General features: G+C 41.8%; 1 protein-coding gene across 1 annotated transcript in view; it reads left to right on the forward strand.

The window, feature by feature from the left end:
• The window catches only part of LOC141009724 (cadherin-23-like), a 163,818-nt gene that overhangs the window by 24,177 nt on the left and 116,771 nt on the right, over positions 1-22,870 (forward strand). Inside the window, exons 5-7 of the mRNA XM_073482415.1 lie at positions 19,089-19,231; positions 19,522-19,569; positions 19,961-20,053. Of these exons, the coding sequence (XP_073338516.1) occupies positions 19,089-19,231; positions 19,522-19,569; positions 19,961-20,053 (284 nt within the window). The remainder of the gene's footprint in view (positions 1-19,088; positions 19,232-19,521; positions 19,570-19,960; positions 20,054-22,870) is intronic.

Here is a 22,870-nt window from a genome sequence, read left to right on the forward strand (position 1 = left end):
AGACTCAGCCAAAGTTTTCAGCCATTTTTTATGTTTATGTTTTTATGGTCCTGTGCATGAAAAATGTAGTATCTTAGCTGCAGTTTTAGGACACCTTTTCTTTTCCACTCGCTCTCCTCTGCTCTCTCACATTCTTCTACTGCCACAGTAAATACCTTGCACTTTTAATTAGCTCCGTGGCATTCCTAATTCAATAATAATTAAGGCGCAGGAAGTAGCCTCAAGGAACGACTTATTAAAGCCTTCCCCGAAACGTGTTGATAATGTCTGTGTACTTTCTCCCCAGCCAATTCCCCACTGTCAGCTGCCCAGCTCAATCTACATTAACTATGGCTTGTCAAAACTCTTTCCTGCGGACACTGTCTCTCTTTCTCTCTTTTCCAGCTGTCTAATTCAGTATATTGATTATGTTAGCTGCAGTCATAAACAAAGTAGCGTTTGTAACTATTGCTAACTATTGTAGATTGATGATATTGTCATGTGAATGCTTCTTTATCTTGATTGGACCTGATGAAGAAGCTTCATTGAGCATCTGAAAGCCCTGATCATATTCAAAAAGTCTTCCTTTTACTGAATATGTGATTGTATTATGGATTAAAAATAAATGTGTAAGTGTGATTTTGCAAATTGCTATATTTTATTTAACTAGCTAAGTCCAAAGTCAGTTGCTTTTTAATTCTTTGTCTTGGCTTTAAGTGCTGCATTTGCTCTCTGCTTTAAGTTCTGGTTGAAATTTCATGGTTCAGGGTCTCAGATTCCTTTAATAATTTAATAGACAGCAACATATCGTATGCATTGTGCCATGAACTGTTCTATTTCCATTCCTATACCAATGAAAAACATTTTAGAAGCAGACATCAATGTATTTTATTTTTATGTTAAAGACTACAGGAAGAATGTGTGCTGCTTGGAGACATAGGCTTTTTTCCCCTGCTCAAGAGGGTTTTTGTGTTTGGTGTTGTGAAATCCATATTTGACTCCCCGTCAGTGACAGTTAGCTAGAGATAAGTGCTCTGTGTTTTCTGCTGCTGATCAAATGATTGGCCAGACCATTACCTGGTTGGAGAGAACGGCCTCCTTACCTGACTGACTCTACTGATACACATCACTGACCGATCAGCTGATTTGCACAGTAGTGTGAAGGAGAGCCAAGCATGTACGTACTCTTGCTCTGTCTTTAGCTCAGGGCTGTTACATCAGTGAGCCCTGTGACACATTTCAGATAAAAACCCCTCTTTCCATTTGTCTCTCCCAACTAACATCAATATGTTTTTGCCCCACTGCACCATCTCCTTTAGCTCTGACACATTTTAGCCTATGTGGAACTCCTGACAAGATGTCTATTATGGAAACACAAATTCTTTATTGAAAATACCACCCATGCAAATGTGTACTGACATTATGTATGTTAATTAAATTTGTATCTAGATTAGAAATTCATTATGACAGTGCTCAGACTAAACATCAGCCCCAGTATCCAAACTCGCTGTCTCAAGTGCATATTCACATGCTACCAGGTACGTAAGTATGCAAGCGATTGGTTCCAGTGGTGACCAACAGACCAGACTTGTATGTTTCTGGGGGGGAATGTGTGCGACTGTGTGAGTATGAACAGTCTGTTAAACAACATCCATATACAGTAAACCAACCCTGAATGAATTAGTGTAGAAACAACTTACCCAAACACTGTTTCGGAGCTGTGTTCAGAGCTAAATGTACCCCGCAATGCATAACTATCTAGTCCACCACAGCAGTTTAGTTGTGGGCAGTAATGCATGTACATCATACCAACCAGCATGAACTAATTTAAGTTCCTTGACATGACAGATTTAGCATGAATCCATTCAAACTCTCTGACATTAGTTCTAATTGTCCTGTTGTACACACCAACAACATTTGTAACATTTACATGCAATGGTTTATACGTGGGCAGGGTTAGGAAATAGATGGCATGTGCTATTTTTGGAAAAGCAACAATGAACATAATTAATAAAACACAATGTTGGAACAGAAATTAAACATAAATATTTAAGTCTATTAACATAACACCTGCTCTTCTCACCACATAGATTTAGTATTATACATGCCTTAATACTCTTGAAAACTCTTTGTGGTTGATAATTGCTCTTTTTCTCATTTTGTCAGTTTTACTTTACCAATGTAACTCTCAAACAAACCACAGTTATATCAATGTTTATTTTTTAATGAAAATGGGCATCATATGGGGTTTACGTTTTGGTATTGCTTCATAGGAAATGAAAATATCAAATTGGATGAAACACAAGATAATGTCATTTTATGGTAGAAAAACTTTGTTTAATTTGCATTGAAAAAAGACTTCAGAGTAAGGTAGTGCTCAGAAGTGGTCGGTCAACTGCAACAAACAATATATCCAAAAGGCAACAAAGGATCCAGTTTTTGACTTGTATGCACAAGAAAAACAAACTGTTTTTGTGTGGTGGAGGAGGAAAAATGTCAGACTTAAAGCCTAAGTGTCTCTGTATGTCCACTAAATGTTTTATGTTTTCTTCATCAGGAAACATAGTCTAAAACCTTTCGAATAAGTGTGAACCCTTAATTTATTTTTTGAAATTTTAAATATCTGAAATTACCTCATCAGGCCGGCAGATTGTTTCCTAGAAGACTAGAAGACATCCAAGAATATTTTGCATGTCTTTGCCTCACAGACCAGATAATCCTGGGCAGAAACAGAAGCATAAAAAGCGAAATAAAGAACAATGAGCAGTGGTAAAATGAAAGGGTAATCAGGATATTGTCAGGGGAGGAAGAGGGGGGCAGTTCTGAGAGTTGATTCTGTGTTTTAGAGATGTTGGTTGGTATCCAGGACTGTGTCTGCTTGCAGGATACATGCACTATATATTTGTTACTGTCTGGCTGTGAGCAGGGCAGTGCTCAGGTCTGTTTGTGCTCCTGCTTTCAGCCCTCATTTAGCCAATTTGGAATGCGGTGTGTGTGTCCTTCCTGCATCTCTGTTAACTTCTGTCTTATCTGTCACTGTTGGTGAGTTTGAGACGCTGGCTGTGCTGTGTGCATGAGAGTGAGACTGACTGTATCTGTTAGTTCCTGTGTGTCTTTATAATCTGATCCACCAGCTGCAGAAGTGAAGTATCCCTCCCTGTTGAGGTATGAACCACCCGATCTCAGCAAGAGATGAGTCCCAACATCTCCGGGAGATATTCTTAATGACTGGAAGTTTTTCTCCCCACGTGAAAATTCTTCCCCTACCTCACTTTAGGAAGGGGACACACTTGATCTTCTTACTTCCTATGACAGCTTTCTGCTGTCATTGAGCTGTTACATTGACTCCCACAATGGCTTCCCAATAATGCCAGCACACTGCCATCCATGAGGGACCTCTGTTTTGGTTTAGTCAATCATCCCTTATCTCTCCCCAGCGGTGCCTTGCTCCCCCCTTCCTCCCCCAGGAAATAATGGGGTCCACGGTTCAGCGGTGTCTGCAAACACACCATCCATCATGACGCTGTGCTGCACTATATTGTCTGCACTTACGCAGCACGTGATGTGTTAGTGTTATTATGGCCCATGCAAACACTCACAACACTCTGGCTTCTCATTGCAACATTGCCTCTGAGTTTTCTCGAATGCTAAGCATCCTGCTCATACTCATGCATAATTTGAATTTCCTCACTTCTCCCTGATCTTGTTTTTCTTTTCTAGCGATCTAACTTTCAGTCTTGCTTTTCTGCCAGCACTTTGGGAAACATTTAGTTAAAAAAAAAAAAGGTCCATAGGCAGTCTTAAATTATATATAATTTCATCAGTGATATGAGAAGATGGTGCATATCTCCAATACAGCTTCACATGTTTCAGAACTGTTCAAAATAAAATAGGCAGAACAAGTCAGGTTACTTATCTGCTAACAGGAAAACGACATTGAATCTTTTGTAATTGACATTTAAACAACTTGATTTGTATTTTATCTACTCCAGTGTCAAAGTTCTGTAGTTTACCCGCTTAAGGAAAAATAAAACTTAAAAAGTAAAAGGAAACTTAATGACTTAAGATAGATAATTTGTGACAGTGGGTTTATGAAGAAAGTTTGGCTGGCTGCTGTCCTTTCAGCACCTCAGGAGCAGAAAGGTGAGAGCCCTGACAGAGATCAGATTTGGCATTGGTTACACAAATGGACACTCAATTAGTTCTTAAATGCCTCTGATGTGTCACTTTGGTGTGAATTACAGGTGAGTCAGCAAACGGCAGAGCACTCCCACCTCACATGACCTCAGATCCGTACATTTGACTGACTGATACAGTCTGTTTAACGTTTATACTGTAGTAGTTATTTTGGGTGTTCGTAGTCATCGTAGGTCCACCTTTAAAACAATGCCACGAGGAGGTGAATAATCAGCTTTCACCATGTGTCTAGTTTCAGCTGCATGATCTGGCATCTTATGTAAGACTCGTTTAGTATCTCTTCCGAGACGCTATCTTGGACGTTTCACACTCTGCCCGTCTCCTTTAAAAAGACATTGTTCTTCTGTGGTGTTTCCTTTTCTATTCCATTTTTCCTGTGTTATGACCAGACAGAGTGAGAATACGGAGAATAGCTGCAGGCTGTGTGTGTGATATTTCTCTTGCTTGTAAAAGTTAATTGAAATTGTCTGTGGGAATGTGGTGCGACACCAGGTTGAGCTTCACTGCCAAGGCGCCCGGCACTGAGCTGACAGGCGTCACTGTGATGGTGGCAGTGGTTAGATTACCTAGCCAGCCGATGTTGGGCTCTCACACACTATCTCAGTGTGTAGCATTTCCACACACCGTCCTCTGTCACTGGGAAAGACACTTAACCATAATTGCTCTGGTTTTGTATGTGTGTGTGTCTGTGTGTGTGTGGGATCAGACATGCAGAATCATCAAAGAGAACACCACAATATTTGTAATGGCGATTCTAGCTAAACTTTTTTTTCGTTTCCCCAAATTATCAGCATCATCACAGAGTTCAGTTTGTTTACACGTTTGTGTGCACGTGTGCGTGTATGTGTGTATTTGTGTGTAGGACTCCTATCTGGAATGCCTCAGGTTTGAACCCAGTTTAATCCCAGCAGTCCCAGCAAGTGTGATCAAAGTATCAAGAAGGTGAACTCTCTGCGTGAGCAGTGCTCGTGCATTGTGTATGTGTACGTTAATGCAGGGATGCATAGTTTCCCCCTCATTTGGAGAAAGTGGTGATTTTCAAACACCGCAGCATTTATTTACTGGAAATGTGATGTGGCCAGTTTTGTATTACTGATTTTTTTTTTTTTCATTCTCCTCTCACGTTTAATTCATTGTTTCAGGTTTGAATATTTGTTTACTTGTGTGTGTGTGTGTGTGTGTGTGTGTGTGTGTGTGTGTGTGTACGCACGCACGCGTTACTCCATTCTCCAGTAGTGAGAGGTGCATTGCTGGGTGGCAGATCAGCTTCTTGCAGCTGCTTATCTGGCCCAGGTGGGTCACGGCTGATACCTGCCTGAGCCACGCAGAGCAGCTAACCTGGAAATTGATGTTTCACATCAGCGACCACCTCTCCCTGCTCCATTGCAGGGAAGCTGTAGGAGTGAGGAGGGGAAATGCTTATGTGTGTGTATGTGTGTGTGCGTGGTTTTTGTGTCTGTCAGTTTGTGTGAATGTATCTCTTGTTTTTTTCTGTTTCTCCGTGCACCTTTGGAGATGAACACACATGTAGCTGTGACTCAAGTGCACATACTATTGTTGCAGCTTGTACTGTATGTTTCACAGGTCTTGATTCCTCAGTAAGTGTTTTCATGCCTACAAAAATGTCCACTTTTTCACTTACAGAGAAGATGTAAGAAATTTGAGAAAAAAATGAGGAGATAATGAAGTGTCATGTAAAACTCCCAATGGTCTTTTAAAATCAAAAGGTTACAGGTCTCAAAGTCCACAAGAGGTGATTTGGAAATAGGAAAAAATGTCTTCCTGGAGTGTGCATAGTGTTTTGAATATTACTTGGAAAATGGATTCCTGCTAAGTGAAGGAACCTGTGTTTAGAGCACTTTAGTCACCATATTTTGTACAGCCGTGTTGTTGCCAGCCATTACCGTCTCACATGCAGTCCATTTTCTGATTTGTGTAAGACCACAGGTCAGACTCGCGTAATATGTCCTGCTTTTTTCCTTTGCATTTGTAAGTGCTGGGAGGTATGTTGTGGCAATGTTGATATGTTTAAGTTTCAAAAAGCAAATTTGCTAAATGCTTTGAATTGTTGTTTGGATGACATGCTGGATCAGCTTAGATGAGATGCCTGCAGTGTAATATCAGCGTTGGTCGTCTGAGGCTGGTGTGCACTCTATGAAGAAAGGTTATAGCGTCCTTGTCTTGAAAGCTGACATTTGTTCTCATAAAGGCCAGTGTGCTGGTGCCAGATAGGATTAATTGACAAGTGGGCTGCCTGCACTCCATGCCCCCCATTTACAGACCAGTCTGTGGCTCGAATCTGCTTGCTTTTGTTTACTGGTGACTCTATCTCTTCATCATCTTCACCGGTAGAGAATGATCTTGCTCACTTCTTTACTCTCTCTAACCCTGGTTATGCACTCATTATGCTCTCAGTATGTTGCCATTCACTGCGAGGTGATGCAACTGCAGCCTTTTCAGCACAGATACTCCACATACCTTGTCATTTTGATGTTTGCACTTAGTATCTTTTGATACGTAAAGTATGTGCCAGTCTTCTACATCTGTTCATGTTAGCGGAAGTAGGGTGTGTGTGTGGGATTGTGTGATGGTGAGAGTGCGGTATAATTGAACTGCTCTCTTATCTCACAACCGAGAAGGTGTTTGACATTTAACAGGCCTCCTTGGAAGCATGGATCTTTTTTTGAATGCACCCTTGTCTGTTGTCTCAGCCCCTCCTCTCTGCCCAGCACACTTTCTTGTTCTCTGTCTCTTTCTCTCTTCTATTTGTTTCTGTGTGCAGCAGTTTGTCTCCAGTGAGAAGTTCCAGTTGCTAACAAATCCAGGGCTTTTCTGCTGTCAGCCACTGTGCGTGTGAGATACTGTGGTTTTTCTAGCTGTTCATTCTCCACTCCCGCCCACACAAACTCACACACTGAACATACAGAATACCTAGGTGCTTTTATTGTACCTAGAATGTTCATTTCCAACCCAAACCTGTCATGGTTCTTTGGTGATAGTGATATGAGCGCAGCACGTCTACTTAAGGAGCTACTTTTTGATGGAAAGAGAGAGAGAGTTTGTGCAGGACAGTGTGAGAGGGAGATAGAGTTTGTGCAGGACAGTGTGAGAGAGGGAGGGAGAGCGAGGCAGTCCAAAACTGATCACCCAGAGCAGCTGTCATCGCCCGGCTCTCCTGCTCACCTCTGCTGTTTTTTATGCTTCTGCACATCACTCTGTCCCTCTCTCCAGATTGACCAAGGAGGTCAATTGCCAATTTGCCAGTGCCAATGTCTTTGTCAGGAAACAATATTAATTTTGGCTAATTAGGACCTGAAGCTAATGAGCGCAACAGATAATGAGTTCATTTATAATCCATAAAACAAGTGTGGCGTGTTACGGGACGAAAGAAGCTGTAATGGCGGCAGCCGGACATCAAATTTAGGCAGCAGTGTAGCAACAATCTGGATACATGCTTTAAGACACACACACACGCACACACACTATACACTCTGGCTTGTCTGCATTGCAGTCCTCTGCTGGTCAACTTGAGCACATTTTCAGCTGAGCTTTTCGGACACTGACCATCCTACCTCCCCCTCCTCCCTTCTTAATGATACTCTGTCCTCTCTCCCTCTCTTTACCCCTGTGTCTCATTGTCTCTCCTTCTCTCCCTGTCATTATGCGTCTCTCTCATGGGAAAAATGTGGATCACTTCTGATAATGGCAGAAGAAACAGGCGTAGTGGTGTGCTTGTAAAAGACAGGGAAGGAGATGGGATAAGGAATGAGAGAAAGAGAGAAATGAAAGGAAGGAAGAGAGGAGGATATGCAGGGAATATAGCAGGAAAAAGTGTGAAGGAGAGAGAGGGAGAGAAGGATGGATGCAAGGAAAAAAGCAGGATAAACAGCTGGAGAGCTGGCAGAAACTGTAGATGTGAAAGTGTAAGGGATACACACATGGAGATTTGGGAATAGATATTTGCTGAGGGTGGGGGGATGAGGGTAAGGAGGCTTCACAGCAGATGGACATAAGAGAGCGAGAGAGTGATGAGGAAGATAGAAATGCACTAGTAAGTCTGCCCATATAGATAAAGTCCAGCTGGCCCTGGCCTGGCCTGGCCTGGCTAGTCAGTCAGATATACTAAGCTGAGCTGGACCACACCAGGATCAGACATGCTAGTGTGGCATTTGGAGCACAATGCAATTTTACAACCGTTCCTCCATATGGGCTGTGGAGAAAACACCATTACAGATATGTTCCGGTGGAGATTACCAAGCCTGCATGCCGCCACAAGTTCAAGGGAATCGGTAATAAAGTAGCAGCGACAGCTTGTTGCTAGGTTACATCCACTTTTCAGTGGCAAGTTGATCTTGCTGTTGGGCTACTGACCTTTGCCACTCACTTGGCCAACGTGGCAAGTCAATTTTAATGCTAACTCTGAACGGAATTTTTCAAAAATGTAACAAAGTGTGAAGATTTTACATGTTACCACAGAAATGAGATGTGGTGTTAAATGAGCCATTTGTGTGCTGGTTTAAGGCTGCAACATCTGCTAGCGAGAACTGGCTGCTACATCAAACAGGGTTTTCCCTGTCAATTCAAATAAATCAAAGCCAGACAGTGCTTTCTTTTTCTTTTCTTTTTTTGTTTGCCTAAAAAGCATGGAACAGAATAGGAAAACACATTTCTAAAAGGTAGTGAGATTTCTTTAAAAGTGACCTTTTCAATTTGTACTGTAAGCATGCTGATAATGCCAATTCAACACAGTCTATAGCTGCTAACATGAAAACCTAAATAGGAAGTCCTGATCTTTACATTGCTATTTGAACCATTTTTCTTCTGCATATCTAGTTCCTAGCCAAGGTACCAAACCTTATGTTACTTAGTGTATCTTAAATGCAGTCCACCCTCCCACCTGCTGACAAGAACTGAAGTGGATACTTGATTATGTCTGCAATGTTTTCAATACTCACAAGAGAAAACATCTTATCTCAACTAGCATTAAAAAGACACTAGTCTTCATCAAGCAGCTTTTCATCAATGTATAAGAGAGTTTAGTGAACTCTGAGTCGTCATTCAATATTTGAAATCACACAAGTCTGATAAACTCATTAATAAGTTCTGACATAGTTCTTTTAACTATAAATGTTATTCCGGCCTAAAATGTGTGTTAAAAGTTAATTATTCTCATTCCCTCCTAATTAAAAGTTGACTTCACAAAACTCTAGTATGAGTTTTTCACTCATTAGCATACAGTGTAGTGGCTAGCACTACTATTACTATATTACTTTTACTTACAGACTAGAATGTCTTCCATACTCTCAGTGGACAGTTGACCTTTTGACACACAGCTGGAACTAATAACATCAATCTATGTGCCAGTGACAGGGCTTTACACACCTAATAGACAGAACAGAACACACTGTAAATGTTTGTACATCAGTAGCAACATTAGAGTGGCTTTAGGGGGCGGCTGTAGCTCTGGAGGTAGAGCGGGTCATCTAGTAATTGGAAGGTCGCTGGTTCGAATCCATGGCTCCCCCAGCTGCATGTTGAAGTGTGCTTGAGCAAGATACTGAACCCCAAATTGCTCCTGCTAGTTGGCACCTTGCATGGCAGCTTCTGCCATCAGTGTGTGAATGTGACAAGTGTTGTAAAGTGCTTTGAGGGGTCAGTAGACTGGAAAAGCGCTGGTATATTACTGGTATATTAAAATGTCCCACTAGCTATAATTCTTTGCCAATAAACTGAGTCTTTGTGTCTCCTCTCTGGTGTTTAGTGAGGATGACACCTTTTCTCTGTTTGGGAACTTTAATATTACTGTATATACGGCCAATGCGACATTTTATAAATTTTCAAAGTATATGTGCTTTTGAATTTATTTTGATGTAACTGCTAGAAGGCTGGTCTGACAAAAGTAGATGTGGTGAAAAAAATACATAGATGCTAGACAATAAACAGAGGAACATTCAAATACAAGATATATCTGAAGATATAGTCCCATAGATTCCCCCTGTGCCTTGCTGATACATACATCCACCCTTTTTTTCTTTTTGGATTCTTGTCCAAAACAGGGAAACCACTGCAGTTCCTCGAGCTCTCACCTACTTGTTATAGCTATATTTGTCAAGACAAGGAGCCTTTGTTTTCTGAGGCAATACTCCACACACTCTCTTCCAATGACAGCCAGGGCTGGAGGTCAACTCTGAGTTGCCACAGCCTCATTCTTGACCTCAGTTCCTGCCATTCCCCAACATCCCCATCTACATCCACAGGGCTGACAGAAACAACATCAGCCTTATATTTCAGTAACACACGGGCCAAATGATAAACATGTAAACGGGAGCGAAGAGGGGAAAGGCCAAAAGTGAGAGGCTTTTGTTTCTGTGTGTGTGTGTGTGGGTGTGGGTGTGTGTGTGTGTGTGTGTGTGGCTTCGCAGTGAAGGTGGCATGTTCCATTACCCGACCATGATTTAGCTCGCTCTCAGGTAATAGTCAGTCCCGGTGAGGTCAGCAGAGGGCCAGCGAAGGAGAGAGGGAGTGTAGGGAGGGTGAAAGAAGGGGGCAAATAACAGAATAAGAACAGGATTAAAAACTGAGGTGAGCAGCAAACTGGATGAAAAAAGCAAGGCATAAAGACAAATAGAAAAGAAAAGAATTGGGCAGGCGTTTCGAGGTGCCTGTGTTGATGGACATTTTGGCATGTTGGCAGGATCGGTGCAGTTTGGGGTGGATGCGTGTGTGTTTGGGGCGGCATAGGCTTTTGTGACAACGACAGGCCAGACTGGCTCAGCCGTCACTCCAGCAGCCTCAGTAGCACACAGCCACCTGTCCTCTCCTATCAGCACTGCCTGTGTCCCTCTGTCTGGCCTCCACAAGCAGGATGGAGCGTGACGAGAGGATGACAAAAACGAAAGAGAGGGAGTTGGAGAACAGCAAGACTGCGACGGGATGGAATAGAAAATAGCAAGAGCAAAGAGCTTTCCCGTGTGATCGGAGAGTGAGCGGAGCTGCGTGTGAATGCACAGTGACAGGTCTGCCTCTCCTCACCAACGCGTGGGATGACTGTCCACTAATGTCCTTCACTGTCCTCCGACTTTTCGCAATGTGATTGGTTAGTCACAGCCTTGTCACTCAGTGTTTTCATCATTTCGCCATTTGGGTGTATTAGAAAGCCAATCCTGGACATCCAATCATACGCCCGTCCTCCTCAGTTCTGAATCTCTCTCATTGTATGCCGTGCAAATGAATGATTCATATCTAGACAGCAGAGTCAACTTCAAATACACTCTGATAACCAAATGTACTGATGTATTTTATGTAAAAACTAATATTTATTCCACAATTTTTTCACAAGTGCCAAATTGTATTCATAATACATTTTTTGATGGCATGCATCACTGTAGAAATCCCTTGATGCCACCTTTCTGGAAGCTTAGGAGAACAAAAAACTACAGAGTGCAGTCTTCACTCTGGTCTTACTTTCACAAGGTTAAACCACAATGAGGTTTTTGATTTTAAGCATAAACCATTTGTTGTTTACATTTAGCTCCTTGCGTTTGGGCTTTTCAAGTCATGCCGTGAGCCCAGCCTAGGTTCTATTGAAGACAGCCACAACACACATATATACATACAGTAAACTCTCCTGTACCGACACTCTCACTCAGTGACAAAATCTCACTGAACAAAAGATTTGCTATTCCCTTTGGTTTCCTAAGTGTGGGTGGTTGCCCACGTGTATAAATGCATGTACATACAGTCTGTTCACTTAAAAGCTGCGTATACACACACATTTTAGGATGTGTATATTTCTCTCAGGAATGGCTAAAGGAAAGGCAAAGGGTGTTCTCCTCCCATCCGTGACAGATTTAGTCATAAATCTGTTGGATTAATACACAGCCTCCCAAGGACTCTCATGGTGTGTGTTGTTGAAACACAGGAGTCACTTAAAGCCAGACTCCCGGCACTATTTGTCTTCGCCTCTCTTCCCCATCACGGTTATTGATGTGACAAACACACACATGCTTGCGAACACACACACACAAGAACACACAAAAAGAGAGAAGGCCAGTGAAAAATTGAGAAAGGGTAAATGAGATAGATTTGGTAAATGTCTTGTTTCAAAGGAGCTATTAAAACGTAGGGATTTCTGTGTGATAAATTAGCTTTTACCAATGCACAAATCTAACCTCCTTTGAAGAACTCCGGCTGTTATTCACTCCCATTATTTGATATGTAAATTGTACTTATCTGCAGCAATTGTATCAATTTGAGAATTTGTTGCGTTTGTTTATTTCTGGCACAAAGGCTTGCAAACATAATCAGTGAGCTTTTTCTTTCTTTCCATCTTTTTTTATTGCTAGCTGTCTAATTGTCCTCCCTGGGGAAAATGCTTTACTGTCACTCTCCATGGCTGTCTTCATCCTACAGGAAAATAAACTATCTGAATGCACCCTCCTTTCCGCTATTAAAGATGCCCCCTGAACACATACGCCTCTCTTTGTATGGAAATGGAGGTCCAAGCACCCAGTTTCTGGCCACCGCACTATTGTCATTCCAGGTAGATCTGCTTATTTTATTTCCACATCCAACTAGCTTCCCAGAAAGAGCCTGAATCTGTGGACATTAACGCAGCACTCAGCACCATGGGCAGAGAAAGCGGCGATGAGTTAATTTCAACTCATTTCCATCTTATTTCTGAAGAAAGGGAAGTTTAATTTATTGTGCTTTTGACTGGAGGTGAGGGTGCAAGTTAATGCATGTGTCCCCAAGGGGTCTCTTAAAAGGATGACCCTGAAAGAAAGACTAAAATCCCTTGATAGAATCAGACTAGTAAATTACCCTCAAGATGTTTTACATGAACGAGATTGACTGAAACAGTTGTTAACGCACAGAGAGCAGGATCCTCCTGTTCGCTGCTGTGTCTCGCGATTACCGGTGCACGTTCATGTGGTGACATAAAGAGGAGGGAGGGGGTGGCTAACTGCAAAACAGACAGGAAGTTAGCTAAAATAGCAACAATGCTTAAAGCAGCTTTAAATGCAGTGCCCAGAGTTTGGGCATAAAATTAAACTTTAATAAAATTAAAGTGGTATTTCTGCATCAGTGTGCTTCATTCACTCCCAGTGAGTGATGGCACCCCTGACTGTTTGGTCAATGGTGCCAAAACTGAAACTTGATGGTGGGCCACCGGCCAATAACACCTATTGTAATGAAACAAAATGGTTCCAAGTTCCCTTAATTGACTAACTTGACAAAGTGTCACTCTGCCCGCTGTTCAGATTCTCTATATGATGTTTTAATGTTCATGAAATGAATGGATAATTTTTTGCCAGAAACATCTGGTGGGTCAAATCAAACTCTAAACCGGCCCCACTTTGGGCAGCCCTGGTAGAGACCTCTGCAGGGATTCAAACAAATGTCGACACACTCACTTTCTGTAATAGCGTCATGCAAGAAATAGACCAATTTTCTCATAATGGCACACAGTTAATTAGTAGGACATGGTTTTGTGTGCTTCCTGTTATCCCAGACCTGATGGACCTGATGGTGTGAAGTGCACAACACTGCTGCTTAGAGTCACTGTCTCATCATCACATTTTATATATGTAACAGATGTGAAAGCTTTACAACACAGCTTTTCTCTACAGTATACTGTTCAGTTTTCCTCACATGTTGAAAAAATAAAGTGGCAAATGCGGCACTATAAAGTAAGAACAAAATACAGGCGGTGTATTGAATGAGCTCATGCTGTCAGTCAGTTGAGACTATTTGCCTGTGTGAATTTTTGATGGGTTTGATTGATGCGAGGCAGCGTGGCTTCAACTTGGTGTTGATGATGTGTTTGAAGGCTCTCTTTGTCAGTGGATAGACAGTGTGGTAACATGAGTGGCATCATACTGACTCATCAGCCTACTGATTGTATGACTTCAACCCTGCGGCTCACTCACCCTGCCTCAAGACACTTCATCAAGTATTTATACAAAGCAGGTGAAGATCAAGATTCTCCCTGTCCCATCCTCCACAGTAAGTCATCTCTCCACTTGTCTTGAGGTGGTTTCTTTTTTTGTTTGCAGCTGCTTTGGTAGAGAGCGTACAGAATATTGCCCATATACCCATTAAGCCTCTGTGCACCACAAAATTCAAAGCTATAATTCACAGCATGCCTGAAATTGCAGACCTGACAGTGCCTGTCCCACTGAATCAGCGCTCAGATGAACGAGAGGTCTAGAGATGTCACCAACATAATAAACAGGGCTTTGGCCTATAGCCCCTTTTCTTTCACAAGCCTGAGGCCCCAGGGCAGGGCTGAGCCTAGTCCCCGTCTAACACGTACGACTCCTATTGATCCAGCAGGGATTGATGTTCTCCAGCAGCTGATTTAGCGCCCCCATTGGCCCCCTTGCCTTTCCTCAAAGGTTGGGCCGAGTAAAGCATGCAGCTGCTGCTGTGTATAGGTTAGCGAGTCTTCCTACTGTTCCTCTCCTCCTCACTTTCAGCCTGTCGAGGCTTGTCATTTTGTATGTTTTATGGCAGTGAGTTTGCAACAATGTTTTTTATATCATGCAGGAAGTCTGACTGTAATTTTGGGAGAAGAATGGTAATGGAGTCTATTAACTTATTTATTTGTTCTGCTACGCGTCCTTTATTTTGCACGTTTCACACTTTTGGCTCACCCATCCTCTGCTCTCAATTTACCATTCAAACCTAAAGGCTTCCAATATTTGAAATTTCACCCCAGTAGCTTCAAAGTAAAGCCATATTGATAAAACCATATACTGTATGTATTTGATACTTGCTTCTGTCAGTGAAATATTTGATATCATATATGTTTATATTTATTATTAGAGCTACATAAGTAGAAAGGTTGAAAATGTACTCATACATTCAATTCATTGTGAAATATTTGTAGAGCAATCATTGTTTTATCAGGAAAAAAATGACTGAGCATTAAAGCTCTTTTTGGCAGCAATGCCCTGAATTCACATTCATATGGGCTAGACAAAAAAAGAGACCAAATAAAACTGCACGTAGTAGTGTTGTCAAAATATCAATTTCTTGATACTTATCAATTCTAAATAATTGAAACAGTTTCTATACTCATTTTCAGCATTATCAATGACTGCGCTGTGCTTTCTCGCTTTCTCTTCTCTTCACACCACTGCAGTGCCCACATAGCCCTGCCTCCTCTCACTCACTAAGGCTGTTGTCACACATACTCAAAATCAACATTCGCCTCCCATTCACTTCCATTCTGTGCACGAAAAGCAACAAAAACATTCACATACGGTGGCGACACATAGCCACACCTTGGCTTTGTGTGGAGTTCAACTATGGTGAACTTGTCGCAGCCACAACCAAAAGCATGCCTGTGTGTGTGTGCGTGTGTGTGCATGTGCGCATGTGTGTGTTCTTGACCCCTCAAACAGACTACAAATGAGTAAACTCAGTTCCGTGTGCCTCGCATCCTGGACTGCCCACATTAAGCACTGACAGGTGATTCACATTCCCCTGCATTAGCGTGCTGTCTTCTTCTTGTCACTTGGCTCACAGTGTTAGCTCATTAACGATGGCAAGGGCAGAGCTTTCACGATTGGTTTTGGTTGACAAAGAAAACAGCAGGAATACCTCATACCTTTTTGGCATGTTATAGTCTTGTTACATTTATCTTTTAATAAAAATCCCTCAGTGTTGTGTCAAAGTTTTTTTCTTGGTGTTGAAAATGATATCCAATATCAATATTTTGACATATTCTATTGAAGTAAGAAATTCCAGTACCAGTACACACTAGCATGCATTCTGGTTTTATGGTCATCACAGAGCCAGTCTTGTCGGCTTTCTCACTTTGGTATTAGGGCACACATATCTCTTAATCTATCAGGTCAGTATGATAGGCAGGTGTGCTGCTTTTGGTTTGTTGTGTTTTGCTCTGCTTTGGTTGTGATGTTTTGACCTTACTATCTGAATACAGAGAGAAAACTGGGGAACTGGTGTTTGATTTTGCAGAGAGAGTGAGGGGTTCAGGGGACAATGGGAGAGAGAAAGGTGAGGTAGAGAGATGAGTCCTCCAGCCCATCGCTCTTGTCATGAGAGCAGTGTTGCAGAGTAGAGGAGACGGGGAGGGGCAATGTTAATGTGCACTGTATCATTCATAACAGTAATACTGGCATCACTTGCTGCTAAATAGCATCATTTGTCAGGGAAAGGGCTTGGTGCCACAGTGTTACAGATAAGCACTAGAAGGATACCTACCTACCTACCTACACAAACACACACACACACACACACACTATTCTTTATACTATACTACTATACTTGTGAGGTTTACAGCAATGTTCTACCCAAACCTTCAACAATTTGTGCCCTCACTTTTATTCTAATCCAGTCTTGAACCCAAAACATTAAACAAAAAATACCTTAACAGAACCTAATCCTATCAATAATTATAAGATCCAGTAATGCCATAAAGACATAATATGTAACATTTCTGCATTAAAATGTCTCAAAACGACTAGACCTTTGTTACATATTTTGTTGAAGTGTACTAACAATACCGTGTTTTCGACAATATCCAAACCCAGAGAAATCCTAATTTCACTCAGCATAACGGTGTGTTTCATTTAGCCACCTGTTGCTATAACTTCTGGAAGAGAGTCTAAGAAACGTGACTAACCTTAACGTAACTTAACTGTTTTTAACTTGACCCAAGCCTGAGCTGCTGCAGATTCCATCCCAGATTCCAGTTCACACAGCTTTACATTTTAGACATTAAACAAAACACATAGAGAAACTTTTGTTACTAACGGAAATTGTTACATATCTTCATCCTTGAGGACTGATTTTGTCTTTGCCTAATTGCAGCCATTTTGCTTTGCCAGTGTATGTTGCCTATTGTAAGCTTGCAGATGAATGCGATAAAACACAATATGAGAAAATGAAGAGAAATTAGAGCAGAATCCAGTACAGTATCAAATCTTTATCTTTAAAATAAAGTACAATGGCAAATCTTAATCTAAAGATATAAAACCGTTCACTGATTCAGTTGATATGGACATATTCTAACTTCAGCACATGTGCCAGCTCTCCATACTTGCTCTTAATCTGAGCAGAGAATCTAACCCATATGCTTAATGAGTTGGTCCAAGTTTGCCTCTTTTTTCTAGAGTGGGAGTTAATCTTCCACAAGACTGTGACTCTCATACATAGTCTTAGTCTCAAATGATTTGTTATCATTCATTTGTTATCCTTCACTCGAGTGTATGTCTACCCACATGGAGCAGACAATTCCTCCACAGTCGAGGGGGCTGGAAGGAGAAGGAAAAAAAATTCTGTTATTATTGATGACTATGAGGTAAAATGCTTAATTTGCACCGTCTTCAACCAAATTATAACTCATATTGAAAGCAGCTGAATTTGCATAAATCTCATTAGACGCAATGAGAGGGGTTCATAAATCGTTATATTAATTAGTCATTTTTGCCACCCTTTCATAGGAAAATGGGGTGTATTAATAAAACGAGAGGGGTGTGTGATTGTGAAGCCTAATTGGTCGTTGTGTTAAGCATTTTGGTGCACAAGTGACAGGCTTGATTTAGTTTGGCTTCACCTCTATTGTCTGACCGAGTACCTGCAGGGACGGGGGGAGGGTGTGTGTGCTAGTGTGTGTGTGTGTGTGTGTATGTGTGTGTTTACATGCATTCATTGCATGTGTATGATCCGTGTTTTTACTCTCCCATCCGTGCACTCAGTACCTTCTTGTTTCTTTTTTTTTTGTGGTGAAACGTAGGCCCACCTTTCAGCTCCGAAGCCCTTATGCATTGTATGAGCTCAGCATTGCAGGGCAAACACGCAAACATTTCTACTCAAGTGCTATCCATATGGGTGACTTTTGCTTGTAATGTTTTAATATGTTTATTTTTAATCAAGTATGTATTTTGGGTAATTTTTAGAGCACTGATTCTGTCAAAGGCTCAAGGTTTAGGGATGAATGCAGGTCAAATGAATGCCCTCAGAACTACTCTTTATCTCTACCTGGATGTATTTGTAAATGGGTGTCTACATTTGAGCTGTGTTAACGGTGTGTTTGACTATTGTATACTATGAATGGAAGGGGACATAATACATATTCATGACCACTGGGGTCCATTGTGTGTGACTGATATCAGCATACCTTCCCCTTCAGCCCATTACCATGTAGTTGTTCCCTGGATAGAAATGAGCCTTGTCCCCTCCCCACCGGGCCGAGGGCTCTCATGCTGTCCTCCAGGCGCCTCCTAACCTCAGCCTCGCCCCTCTCGACACATCTGTCCAGCATGGTGGATTAGCTGGCTGGATGGCTCCACCTCTTGGTTTGATTAGCCAGCCTGTCTGAGTTGTAGTGTGTGTGATGAATGAAGCTTGTGAACCACCGCAGCTCCAGTTAAAAACACTTTACTCTTCTACCCTTATACATGCTAGTGTGTTTGTGTGTGCTCTGTGTGTTTGTGTGTTGTAATGCCATATTTATCATTATTTATCCCACATTTAGTTCTTTTTGGAAGAACACATTGTTCATATCTTTCTCCTGATCCTACAGGTCAAGTTGTTTACTGAGTGTGTTTAGTGGGTATGAGAAATTTAAAGGAAACACTATTTATTTTAAGTTTAATATTTATTTATATATGTATTTGTATATTTATATCAATATAGTAGAACACATTAAAAATATAGATAATAAATACACATAAGGATAAGAAATACAATGAAAAGGTTTTTTTTATGTGTATAACATTTTTATGTGGCTCAGTAGACATGATGGGATATCTAGAGAAAATGCAATTGATTTGATCTTAAAATTAGCGAGAACAAGGTCATATAACCAATCAAAAGTCTTGTTAGACCGCGTGACCTTTGACCCTGTGGGACCGCTGACCTTTGACTCTGTTTGGCAGGTTCATCAGTGGCCCAGCTGAAGGCAACTGATCCTGAGGGGGAGCCCCTCATGTACGGGGTTTCAGGAGAAGAGGCCATGAGGTACTTCTCTGTGAACAAAGACACTGGTGTGGTGTGGCTTCGACAGCAGCTCGACCGTGAGGTACGAACACCAAACAAACACACATCCCGACTACACATTACCAAAGCAAATGCACTATAGACAAGAAAAGACAGTCAGGACAATTTTGAAAATAGGAGATGGAATGTAAATTATCAAATGATGAAAGAGCAGTGCAAAGTGCAATACTCTTCAGCGGTGAGGGATGAAAAAGAAAGGGTTGTGGGTTCAGAGTGGTATTTCTGTCTTGTTATACTTTTCTGCACAGCTATTTTGCACTACACATATCCATGCAAAGTTTATGCTGATGTCTCTGTCTCTGTCTCCACCAGACCAAGTCAGAGATGCAGGTCGAATTCTACGTGAGTGACATTCAAGAGGTAAGAGACAGATCTGCACTGTGATCATAGTTATGACACCTTGCGTCACACGCTGACAACTGGATATAGCCTGACCACATGTCACATAGAGACCTTCTCTCTCAATACGTCTCCCTTTCGGTCTCTCGCTCTCATTCTCACCCTTATTTCTCTCTTTCTCACATGTAATCATTCTGACACCTGTCTCACTCAACGCAGTTTAGTTGCTGAAACATACTGACATTCATCCTACTCTCCCCGCGGGTAATCTATCACACACTTGTCCCGTTTTCTTTCACTCTGAATCTTGGCTTGGTGTGGCTGATGCACATTTGCGGTGACTACAGTTCTCTGACAAGTAACATGTGGATGAGGCTTGGGAACAATTTTACCAAGGTGTTTCCTCCCTCAGGTGGTCAAAGACACAGTCAACATCCAGATTGGAGACGTGAACGATAATTCGCCAATCTTCCACGGGCAGCCTTACACCGTCCATATCCCAGAGGTAAGGCTGACAGAAAGTCATTTAATGACCCCCTCTATACATGTGTTAAGGATAACATAAAAACTCTCTGATGTGTGTAGTATAATTACTACATTAAAATCCTTAAAATGGCACCTATTTCTTCTCTCTCAATAACATTTTTGAGAATATATGATGCCAACAGTTTCCTCACAAAAATATCTTCTCCAAAGTGCTTCCGACAAAGGTTTCCTTCTGGAACTTAAGAGAAGGTTAGAAAACATGTATGAAATTCACCACAATGTTATGGATATTGTTACAGAAGTAACTGTATGGTTGCTGCATTCAACTTATGGTGATCATCAACTATTCATAGTGCTTTTCAGTCTCTGCTGCCCTGGAAATAGCTGTGTTTTGCTGCACCTGTGATCTTCCTAAGATTTGAGGAGTTGTCCTCTAGCTCATGTTTAGAGAGTGTGCACAGCCTCCTTTATAAGGAAGAAAAACACTCACTGCAGCGGAGACCTCAATCTCTTTTCTCCTCTCTCCGTTTCTCTCACTTCTCTGTCCTCTCTCTGAATCTGCTACCTCCCTTCTCAGCTCCCACTTCTTTCCATCTTTCTCTCTCCTCTTTGCCCTCTCCCTCATCTAATCCTTGATAGAAGTAATTGCCAGAGTGGAGTGGAGGACTTCAAACAGGGGCTGAAATCCACACACGCAAACACACACACATCCACATATCTTGTTGTGTTGAGTTTGAGCACATACCCCTTTCTGAGTCTTCACCAAATCTTCAAAGCCACTGGCTTTTTCTCTCCCCAATCCATAAAGTCAGGCAAATAAATGGGAGAAAGGAGGACTGTTTAGAGGAGGCTGTTCAGACCACCCACCAGGGAAGGTTCTGTCAGGCCAGTGCAACCTCTGCTCAGTTGTGTGGGACTTATAGTCCACATACAGACTTTCCAAGCTCTGCAAACAATAGGCATCAGTTTAGCCTCCAGAAGCCATTAAACGGAGCTGTGTTGACCCTCAGTCACTCACATATTGTTCACTCCCTTGAATCCCTCATTGAATTACTGCTTATATCAGTCCTGCACTCCTAGTACAAAATTTAAGCTTTTTTATTTGAGGCAATGGGATGTGGTGATTGATCAGATTCCTTAAAACAATGGACACAGCTAGAGTCTAATTCACTGGCATTTCTACTAAGGGTGAGTGTGAGTGTGATGCAGGGGGAATGTGTTTTATCACAAATCTTAATAATAATTATAATAATGATAAGAAAAATAAATAGTGTGCATTTGTGTGTCATGGTCCAATCTGTACACAGAGTTCTTCATTAAAGCCTTCCACCTCTTCCACCTGGAAGTTGGAGTGTTGGGAACCGTGTTCATCCAGGATTAATGTTCCTTGTTGGTAACCTGTTTCCCCTTCTTCTGCCCTTTCTTCCACTATATCTTGTTTTCCCACAACTTCCGTTGCCTGCATTTTTATGGCCTCATTACCTCTGGGCCCCTGAGTGACCTCTAGCGGGCTAAGCAAACATGCTGCGACATCACTCTATCATGCTGTCACTCACTGGACATGCTACAGTAACTGAGGGTTAGAGTACAATCAGGACTACTATATAGTGCTGTTGGAACTTAAGTACACAGAGAAAAAGATGAGAGAGCGAGATGGAAGTGAAGGATGATGGTAGTAGTAAAGGTAAAAGTGTTGTGAAAACAGAAAGAAAAAGGATTCAAATGGTGAGATTTGATATAATAAAAAGTGACACAGAATACCAAACAGACTGACAGAAGCCAAAAGGAATGAACACAAAGTGCTTCAGGGTTTTTGAAACAGCAGAATATTAGGGAGGAGGTATATTGAGGTGGCCTGACGCAGCTCAGCAGTGAGCAGATGAAGCATTGTGAGTGGCAAGGTGAGCAGTGCAGTGGGGAGAGTGAGGAAGAGTGTGTGTAAATGTCGTTTTAATTTGTAGAGCCATAAAGAGGGTGAAGGGGAGCAGGTGGGCTGCTAGCATTCCCTCTGTCAGTGCTAATGAGCTGGCCAGATTTACAGCATCCACACACTCAGGCAGCCAGCAGCAGAGACTGGATACAAGGAGCAACGACTATCACCAGAAATAATGTTTTGATAGAACAGCAGATGGGCCACAACCCAAATCCATTATTGGATGAGATGATGGAGCGTACAACATACTGAGAGGTGTTTTTCACATTCCCTAAGCGCGACAGGTAGTCCTCTATATAGCAAGCCCTGTATTGACAAACTCAAAATGTTTTGCCAAGTGTGCAACTGTGGAGTACAGCTCTGCCGAACTGTGGGGACATCCAGGTCTTAAAGAGCAACCCTCCACAAAAACACTCACACACAGCCTCCCCCCAGCTGCCTGACCCTCACACTCTCCCACTGGGAGGCGGTCTCTCTGTCATTGTCCCTGTGATAATATCAAATGCCAACACTAACAACTTCTCTTACTGGGCCCAGTGTGTGCCATCTCCTGCGGTTCCATAAACTGACCACAAACACAGTTTTCTCTTGTTCTTTTAGTCATTTGTACTTTTTTGCTCCTTTTCCTCTGCAGTCTGTTCTTTTTTTCTGGCACCGGTCTGTCCATCACACATACATATACAGTATATATACACAAAACACATTTTCTGTATGCAATTATTGGATCACACACAATTAACTCTTCATCCTATTTTGGCTACTTCCACAATGGATCATCTGTTTCTCACTCGTTAACTGGGCCCTTCCCAACTTGGCTTGGAAAATCTGATTTTTGATCCATGTATTTGATTTGGCTCCCTGCTTTTCCCAGCTTGGAACCTGAAATTAGGAATGGACTACCTG

This window comes from Pagrus major, chromosome 15, assembly GCF_040436345.1.
Source record: "Pagrus major chromosome 15, Pma_NU_1.0".
NCBI lineage: Eukaryota > Metazoa > Chordata > Actinopteri > Spariformes > Sparidae > Pagrus > Pagrus major.